The following is a 9,579-nucleotide window of genomic DNA, read 5'->3' on the forward strand; positions in this document are numbered from 1 at the left end:
ATCAATAAAGTTGCTAGTTTGCAAGTACTTCTTGTTGTTTTGAAGTGTGGACCAAATATAATGAGACGCAAGCGATTATAATTCATCAAGATACTAACGCATTGTTAACAATATTATTATTGTGGTGCCATTTGTAGGGATGATGACACCTAAATGGATAGGAATAAACTCAAAAATACATTTATAAAAAACTATTATTTTATTGAGACAATGTCATTTCAAGGCAGAGGTCTTTAAATTATGTAGGTGTACCTATTGAAGTGTCCGGTGCCTGTATTAGTTGATAGATTTTTTTGGTTTTAAACTTACAATTCTCATACCATATAATGTATTCAACAAGTTCATTAAAGTAAGTAGTAAAGGTGCTTTAATAAATTAAGCACCTTCACTACTTAGTGTACCGAATGAAATGTAGGGTGTTTTTCGCCACCAGATGTCGCCAAAAATCTCCGTAAAGCACAGCAGATTTTGTCTTGAATGAATGATAATCAGGATTTTGTTGGGTTTGATAAGGAGGGTCCTCAATTAAAAAAAATAAAATAGGGACAAGTGGGAAAAGTGCACATTTTAATCATTTTACCTGTAGGATTTATTTTGGTGAGGTGGGTGCGTTGCCACCCCATCCAGAAATACCCCATTTATTGCGCATACCACATACCGCCGTTGAGCCCACGTCTATCATTTCTATCAAAGGGATCTTGCGAGTGAGATGTCGTTTCGTAATGCGCTTCCTTGGCGACTCCATAAACAATACCCAACACAAAGGAACAACACTAAGATATGAAATCTGTGAATGGTCACCATTCGCGGCGGCGCGCCACTGAACGTTATCTTATCGAGCCTGCAGCTCCAAAGTTAGAGATGGCTCAGTGACTTCACTACAGTAACATTCCAGCAGATGGCTATGTGACGGACTGGCCTGCGGACGTAGGCGAGGAGTGCCAGTCAGTTTTTTTTTTTTTTTACAACTACCGATCAAAGTCCGCATGTGGCCCTCAAACGGCCGTCAGTCCACCGGGAGCGCTCGGGGCTGCGTGGCGGGTCCTTCGCGCACTGTGCGTCCGCCGCCCCCGTACCTGAGACTATGAAGACCTGACCTCGTCCGACCGCGGACCCGTTGCACCCGCAGACGGCATGGAGGACCTTCCCGATCACTTCCGAGAGCAGCGGCGGGCTTCTGGACCCCGCGCGGACGTCTTTCCTTCAGAGGGGGCATCGACGTGTGAGTAGGAGCCGGGGGACGGAACGGGAATCATTTCGTTAGGTACGCCAGCCCAATCCACGCTCTCAAAACTGGACTGAAAAATTCGAATTCTAATTTTCTTTTTAGGATAGTTGTAGTTTTCATTGGGTCATCTTGAGAGCCGTTTCTCTCTCTCTCTTTTTGAACTTTATCATGTAGGCCAAGCTTGCTGGTGGCCGATGTCCCTCGACGCATTTTAGGTGTAAATCAGTAACGGAGCTAAACGAAGACCAAAATATTAGAAATGGCTCCTTGCGCATTTGACGGTCACCCAGAATCTAATGAATATTATCATCAATTACTGTGCGATGCGTTGGAACTCTTTCCGTTCTGCAAGTGTACCTAATAAAATGACTAGCAAGCGTAAGAGTGCCAAATTGGTTCAGATTGAAGTTCTCAAGAGAATTATGTAAGTGTCATAACTGTGATGACGCATATCAAAGTGAATGGCGCTACATGATTGTCTTACACTAGTGATGGGACAAGTGTCTTTCCGGCACGGCAATAAAATAAGCTAAAAACGGTGAACGGTTATGGCACACTTTGTTAAAATTATTATTTTCAATAACTGACATTTTGGGATGCGGTTGATACCAAAATAGCAACATAGCACTCCTAAATCGTTGCCTTTGGCTATAATAACTACACACCGCCTTATTATTAGGGAAAGTGAAAGGTTCAATTGATTCCATTGATTACAAATAACTTCCTATTACTTGTATGGAATGCAAAGTAATAACTGATTAACAACATCAGATGTGTTTTAAAGAAGAGCAAGTTTAGCAATAGCAATTGTCCCATCCATTCTTTTTTTCCCCCATCAGGGTTATTGAGATTGAATCAATCACAGCTAACTTCGAGCGAGAGGTGGAGCACATGTTATTGGCTGGGGCCATGATGGCAGCAAAGCACCTCTTTTGTCCAAATCACAGCTCGCAAACCCAAGGCCCAGAGGCAGCCCACCACACAATTTTATGAGGCGTGAAAGTAAAGTCCATGATTCTGAAAAATGTAGTCAGACAACTAAAATGTTTGAGACCACTGAAATGAAGTTCCTCAACTCACTTCAACATACTTCCTTAAATTGGTACTAAGATCCCGCAAGATGGCACCAAAGCAACACTTTTATTGCTTTGGCTTACCGTATTTTCCACACTATAAGGCGCACCTAAGAGCCTTTAATTTTCTCAAAAGCTGAGAGTGCGCCTTATAATCAGGTGCGCCTTATATATGGATCAATATCGATCCTTTAGCGTAGCCCATCTAATGGATGCATAACGTAAGCCCAGCCTCGTCTGTAGCAACTATTCTATGCGCCTTATATAAAAAAAAGTTTTAAAATAGGTCATTCATTGACTGTGCGCCTTATAGTCCAGAAAATACGGTGCTCAAAAATGAAAGAAAAATGTGCTTTGGCTCAATACAGGTTGTGAAACATGAGACAGAAAAGAGTTCTTATTAGAAAGTAAGAGTTATCAGTAGCATGGACGCTCATCAATTCACAACTTATCTCGGCCTGCGACGCACAAGCGAACCTCGTCGGCTCCTGCATGTATCTCTGGACTTAGTTGTGTTTTCATTGCGCCGGCTCAGCTCAGGAGCCCAGGAGGGAGGCGGACGAGAGGCCCGAGTCGGGCGAGGGCTGTCCCGTGTGCGGGGACAAAATATCGGGGTACCACTACGGCCTGCTCACCTGCGAGGGCTGCAAGGTAACGCCAACGACGCAACGCGGCGCCCCGGTCGAGTCAGCAGCCCTAACTGTGACGTCGTCGCAGGGCTTCTTCAAACGCTCGGTGCAGAACGACAAACGCTACACCTGCGCGGAGGGCCAGCGCTGCCCCGTGAACGTCTCGCAGAGGAAGCGCTGCCCCTTCTGCCGCTTCCAGAAGTGTCTGGCGGTGGGCATGAAGAAAGAAGGTAAGTCCTCGGCGTTTGCCCTTTGCTCCTCCAATTTTGCTCCACTGACACGCATGTGCTCTTCGCAGGATCTAAAAGGTCGTAAAAAGCAGCGCGAGCACGGCCTGTAATAACCCAGTTTACATAAGATAACTTTATAGCGCGGAGATAAGCCGTGCTCTGAAAAGAAAATAGTGGACGGAGCTTTACAGCGGAGTACGCAGCGATTTCAGACATTTTCGCAGATTTCATTTTTTTTTTGTCCAAACAAGAAGGACCTGTAACAGCAATGTGATTACAGGGATGAGAATGACAAATTTGGAAAAACATTGAAAATGTCTGCCTTTGGACGGGGGGGAAGGATTTTTTTTTATAAAAACACACTGTTAAATGGTGACCTCAGGTTACTTCTAACAGTGTAAATACAGGCCAATCATAATATTTTGAAATCTTAAAATATGAGTCCAAACAATCAGCATACAGAAATTTTGCCAAACGTCCGACATAAAAATGTAGACTGAGTGAAATTTATATGAAATAGGCTACTGCACTTACAAGTTATACTTCAGAAATAAGTACACAAGTCATTTGGATAGATAGATAGATAGATAGATAGATAGATAGATAGATAGATAGATAGATAGATAGATAGATAGATAGATAAGATAAGATAGATTAGATAACACAGTCGGTCACAGTGATGTTTACGTAGGTTAACGTGTGGCCGGAACACGCTTCTTTGTATGTGGGCTGAAGCCTATCCCAGCGGTTTATTTTCTTTTCTTTTTTAAATACAGATAGGACTCATTTGAGAACAAATATCACAAAATATATCATATCAGATCATGAAAAATAAAAGTGAACAATAAAATGCATGATCTACAGGGCCAGTGCTACAGATGGTCATAATCGTATCAACAGTTGTCAATTATATAATATTTGAGAAATTTACATCCAACTTACCTTAGTGTTTCCTGGTTTGGATCTGCTCCTGGATATTTTTTTTGCTCCTATCGGAACACAGAGTGCGCAGCACTTTGCCGGGAACGTCCACTTTTTGTATGTGTCCGGTTAGACATGTTGATACCGTTTTCGTTCCGATATGCACAGTTACACTTTTTTTCAAGCCGGTCCCATCTGAAACATTTTTTTACCCCATGGTTTTTATCAATTTCCCTGGCATGATCTTCATCTTTCCACTCCAAGACTTTCGCCATACTGGAAAACGTGCAGACCGCTCGATAACATATGTAAGTTATAACTATGCTGTAGTAAACTGAACGCTTCTCGATGAAATGCTAACATCAGAGTGAAAATACCACCAAAATGCTGCCGGAAATCGGAACGTTGACGTTATTATAAATATCAAATTTAATGCAAACAGATAGCAATGCCTATTTTTCGCTATCACTGCTGTGAGTAATTTCACGAGCATTGCCGATAGATGCTGGCGCCCGGTCTTGATCACAGCCTCGCCTCGCGTCAAGCCGTACCCCGCTAACCCTGCAAATTTTCTAACAATCTACACATTTCACGATAATGACATTTTCATCTGAACAAACTTGTAATTCCGCGACTCCGCGGAAAATTCTCATCCCCGTAATTATTGTGCCACTGGTGATTTTGTTCAAAAGCGGGTTAAAATGAAGTTAACACACCGACCCACACCACAGGATAATCGCTTGGGATAATCTTTTACAGGCCTTATTTGAGTTTGATGGGAAGGTGGAGAAACTCACTTAACATATCACACACCACGATTAACAATCAGGGTCATCATTTAGAGACAACCGATAATCAGACCTTTCCTGATTTTGATCGGAATGCGGGGGAGCTCAGGATGTTCTCTCGTGATAATCTTCCAGTAACACGCGATAATGGCGCCTTCGCTTTTCAGTGACAGAAATCACTTAACACAACCCACACCACTGGATATTCACACAATCATTAATAGTCCGACCTCTGTTGATTTTGATTGGAAGAGGCCTAATATGCTCCAATTTTACCCGTCGGGATATGAGCACCTCTCTTTGAAACATCTTTAAAAGCGTGCACTGGTGTGTGTTTCATGCCCCGGTGGGACAGCAGTGAGAGCGGACCGCATGCGAGGCGGCAGGAACAAGTTCGGGCCTTTCTATCGGCAGATGAAAGAACAAAAAGTCCATCCCCCGGCCAACGCCGCCCCCTATAGGACTATAGTGGAAACAACGCAAAGGCTCTGGCCCGCAGCGTCAAATGACTGTCCGCTCATGTGCGACCACACCAGCAACCCCCTGCCCGCGGATGCTTTCCATCAGTCGCACATGTACCCCTCCGGAATGGCACCGTCGCCTCTAGACTGCGGCACGAGCGACGACGGAGTAGTCCCTCCTCTGCCGCTTCCGCCAACATTCCCCGGTTACCTCTCAGAAGAACTACAAACGCCTCTGAGCTACAGACAGGCTCCTTCCCGCTACCCCGTACACAGCACCCCGAGCAGCCCGTACACGTTACGAACGCCCTCCACGTCGCCGTGCTCGAGCGTCGCCCCCACCCCTCCGCCGCAAGGCCCCGCGGGCTTCCCGGCCGCCTGCGGCGAACCCTCTCCGTCCGCCTTCCTCGCTCAGCTCCTGGAAGGGGAGCAGGACGAGAGCCAGCTGTGCGCCAAGGTGGTGGCCAGTCTGCAGAGGGAGCAGGCCAACCGGGGCAAGCACGACTGCCTCAACACGTTCAGCATCATGTGCAAAATGGCGGACCAGACTCTGTTTGGTCTGGTGGAGTGGGCCAGGAACAGTGCGCTCTTTAAGGAGCTCAAGGTGAACGGCTTTACTAATAACAGATGCAAAAACAAGAATTTAACGTAGGTAGCTTTTCCGCCATATTTTCATCAAAGCTCCTGCAGGTAAGCCAAGTATCATTAATTTACATAGCTAAGCTAACAGGTCAGCGCAAATTTAGAGGTGAGCGCCCGCCATGCCAGAGCTGTGCTATGAATGTCCCCGTGAGTTAATGACTGAGACATTGTCCATCACACCTTTTGTATCCGTTATATTGTTTTTCCTCAGACGTGGTGGTTGCTTAGATCTAATTAGAGGTATAAGATGGGGCCTAAGGGCTGAATTTTGTGCAGATCCTTTAAATCGGTGATTCCCAAACAGTGCGCCGTGAGCGCTCTTCTATTCAATTTTATTTTATTGCTAAAAAAAACCCCATTTATTTCCAAGAAATAATGTATCTTTATTCATCTATTTATGCCAGTGAGGCACAATGACAGACAGAACAAAAAAATCCTCTTCTATTAGATGGCAGGAAGTCCATAAAGTAATTAATCGATCTATTTACTTTTGTTGGTGTGCCGTGGGATTTTTCAATTGTAAAATACGTGCCCTGGCTCTATAAATGTTGGAACTCACTGCTTTAAATTATGTACTTCTATCAGGTCAGACTGACCGTTTTAAACAAAAATGAAAAAGAGTACATTTAATGACTTGCAAATATGAACATTTGTTAGACCAGTAGGGGAGAAATTGGACTTTTGTTGCCATACAGCAAATCTCACGTGTTGTAACTATTTTTTTTTTTTTTAAACAATGTATTGATCTGTTTGACTTGTGCTTACTCAGTGACAATTGTCAATGCATTGAGATTCACGTTACTCTACCCAAAAGGTGGAGGACCAGATGGTTCTTCTGCAGAGTTGCTGGAGTGAGCTCCTGGTTCTGGACCACCTTTGCAGACAGGTGACCTACGGAAAAGAAGGTTGCATATATCTGGTCATGGGACAGCAGGTAACAAGGGGCCACCCGCAGTTAAACGGCACAGTGAGGGTGGCAATCTCAAATGTTTCGAGCGGATTTCATTCTCCTCTGCAGATCGAGATGTCAACAATCATCTCTCAGGCGGGACCCACACTGAGCAGTTTAGTCACCAGGACACAGGATTTGGTGTCCAAACTGAAGGCGCTGCACTTTGACAGGCACGAGTTTGTCTGTCTCAAATATTTGGTGCTTTTTAACCCTGGTGAGCTTTATTTATTTATTTTGGGAGAAGTGTGACTGGTGAATGCAGGAATTACATAAATTTCAGAATGATAATGCTGGTGAACTCATCACAGCAAAGACTTACCATCTAGCAATTACAATTTTGCGATTTATCACTCGAGCAATGCTGAAGGAACTGGAGGAGCTTCATATTCAATTATTTTTTATTGTAGATCTCCATGATAATATCTTAAGTTAAAGTTCTAATTTTATTAAGTATAAAGATAAAAAAAGATGGCTATTTATCAGCCAGGCTACAATACCTGATATTTGTAAGAGAGATTCGCCAAGGAGAATCAATGATGGGAAAAGAAAAATGTTTTAAAAGATTACATATCTACTGAATGCCGATGATCAATTCCTTATTTTTTAGTCAATAAGGAAGGAGGTGATCTGTATGATAAGGCTAACAATAAGCTATAGATGAACTCACTGACATTAGCCATAGAAGCCATTCTCAATGTTTTGACAGGTATGGAAAAAGTAGTCCTAAAAGTAGTCCTTGCGTGTAGTAGAGTAATGGTGCACATTTGTATTGAAAAGTTTCGAGAAAGTCAAATTAAAGACGGGACTTTGCGGTGTTAAAAATGAAACTTTGCATGTCCAAACAAATTAGCAGCGCTAGCAAGACTAAGCTAGCATTAGAACAGTGAATAAGGGCTGCTACGTTGTAGCATGACTTCATTATCATGGCGCTACTAAAAAAAAAAAAAATGCTTTTGTAGTTTTTTTTTTGTGTGGGTGGGGTGCTATCGATTAAATAAACAGTGTACGGCATTGTTTAAAAAAAATAAACGAACTGGTAAACGTACCTGTCGATCAGAAATGTTGGTAACTCCACGTTGCTTCAGAATCTTCGTGAAGAGTGAATTCACCTGAAAGCACATAATTCCCCCCCCCAAAAAAAAAAAAAAAAAAATCTCAGTTCTGTTACATTACCACGCAGGCTCAGAATGGTCGTCAATCCAATGTTTCTTTTGTTTTGTTTTTAAATTGATTTGTCCGGTGAAGACGTGAAGTCCGTGCAGAGTCGGCGGCAAGTGGAGCACACGCAGGAGAGGGTGAACAGGGCGCTGATGGAGCACACCCAAAGGACTCACCCGGGTCACTCGGACAAATTCGGCCAGCTGCTGCTGCGGCTGCCCGAGGTGCGCAGCATCAGCCTGCAGGTGGAGGAGTATTTGTACCAGCGTCACCTGTTGGGTGACTTGCCTTGCAACTCTCTGCTCACAGAGATGCTGCACACCAAACACAGCTGAGATCACAAGAAGTCCAATTAAAATTGGGAGTTTTGCCTTTCATGTTTACATGGGAACCACCTCAACCTGCTGCTGTAACATTTAAAAATAAAAATAATAAAAAAGGAAAAAAACTGTAGAACGCCAACACGAAACAACAAAAGGTGACAATGATTTAAAAATGATTTTTATTCTGGTCCTGATACCAAGGAGAGTTGATGAATGAAATAAACACGGACTGGCACAGATTTGATGATGAGAAAAAAAAAGTGTTATGACTAGAGGAGAGGGGAAGAGGGGAAAAAAAAAAAAAACTACCCAAACCGACAAAAATACATTAGCAGAACCTGAAATTAAACAACTCTAAAGCAAACTAAATAAATAGACCCCCTGGTTGGCAAGGATTTAAAGGGGGAGGATTGCACAGAATCAAAATTAAGTTATTGCATAACCACATACTACTCGATAAACAAATAAATACACACATCCATAGTACGTGCACACATTCTAGTTTTTTGTTCTTTTTTTTGTTTAATTTTCCTGTCTTTACAGCCGTATTTAAATGTCGTTAACATTAACACGCGTTGGAGGCAGCCGGTGATTTTAAATAGGCGGCAAAAGGAAGCTATGGGTGGGGGGGGGCGACTTTACAACGGCAACTAAATCACGAGCAAGTATGTAGCGTAATAGTAAAGATTTGACCATTTTACATTCCCCAGTTTTACATGGAGTCTAAATAGACTGAGTGGCTTAGATTTAGGGCTGCTACAGTCCGGAATAATCCTTCATCAAGAAGCCTGGACAAAAAAAAAAAAAAGAAGGGAATCAATTTATGGTAATAAACAGAATCCCTGGAGACAAAAAGTCTCTCCTCACACACACACACACATTTGATCCCAAACGCACATCTAAGCAACGCTTAAGCAGCAGACTAGCTTATTCTTACAAAAGGGAAATATGCAGCTTTTATTATTAAGGAAATTATTCTCCACTGTGAAAAGTGATCAGCATTCAATTTGTGTCAAATCAGCACTGGTTAGAAGAGTAAAAAAAAAAAAAATAGCCCTCCGTTCATTGTTACCTTTCCAGTTGTGTTTCTCCGTTAAAAAGTGCACCACGTGTCAAATCGAGGAAAAAGTCATCCAGTACAAAATTAACATCCAGATGTCTTACAGCAGGAGGA

At 43.0% G+C, this 9,579-nt stretch overlaps 1 protein-coding gene and 1 long non-coding RNA gene across 6 annotated transcripts in view; one reads left to right on the top strand and one right to left on the bottom strand.

Annotated features, from left to right (window-relative positions):
* The window catches only part of LOC133514188 (uncharacterized), a 27,168-nt gene extending 19,110 nt beyond the window's left edge, over positions 1-8,058 (bottom strand). For all 4 annotated transcript variants that reach the window (XR_009798735.1, XR_009798736.1, XR_009798737.1 and 1 more), the window contains exons 1-2: positions 7,971-8,058; positions 6,780-6,863 (exon numbers count right to left, since the gene is read on the bottom strand). This is a non-coding gene — a long non-coding RNA (uncharacterized LOC133514188). The remainder of the gene's footprint in view (positions 1-6,779; positions 6,864-7,970) is intronic.
* On the top strand, positions 688-9,458 carry nr5a5 (nuclear receptor subfamily 5, group A, member 5). Of its 2 annotated transcripts, none has more exons than XM_061845625.1 (7): positions 688-1,222; positions 2,837-2,952; positions 3,019-3,160; positions 5,228-5,934; positions 6,787-6,906; positions 6,991-7,138; positions 8,170-9,458. In XM_061845625.1, exons 1-7 carry the CDS (start codon positions 1,135-1,137, stop codon positions 8,415-8,417), a joined length of 1,569 nt encoding a protein of 522 aa, XP_061701609.1. In that variant the 5' UTR covers positions 688-1,134; the 3' UTR covers positions 8,418-9,458. The 2 variants fall into 2 exon arrangements, with proteins under 2 accessions (XP_061701609.1, XP_061701608.1); XM_061845624.1 differs by having other exon boundaries at positions 689-1,222; positions 5,225-5,934.
* Positions 9,459-9,579: the final 121 nt, after the last annotated feature.

The sequence above is a fragment of the Syngnathoides biaculeatus genome, chromosome 16 (assembly GCF_019802595.1).
Source record: "Syngnathoides biaculeatus isolate LvHL_M chromosome 16, ASM1980259v1, whole genome shotgun sequence".
Taxonomy (NCBI): domain Eukaryota; kingdom Metazoa; phylum Chordata; class Actinopteri; order Syngnathiformes; family Syngnathidae; genus Syngnathoides; species Syngnathoides biaculeatus.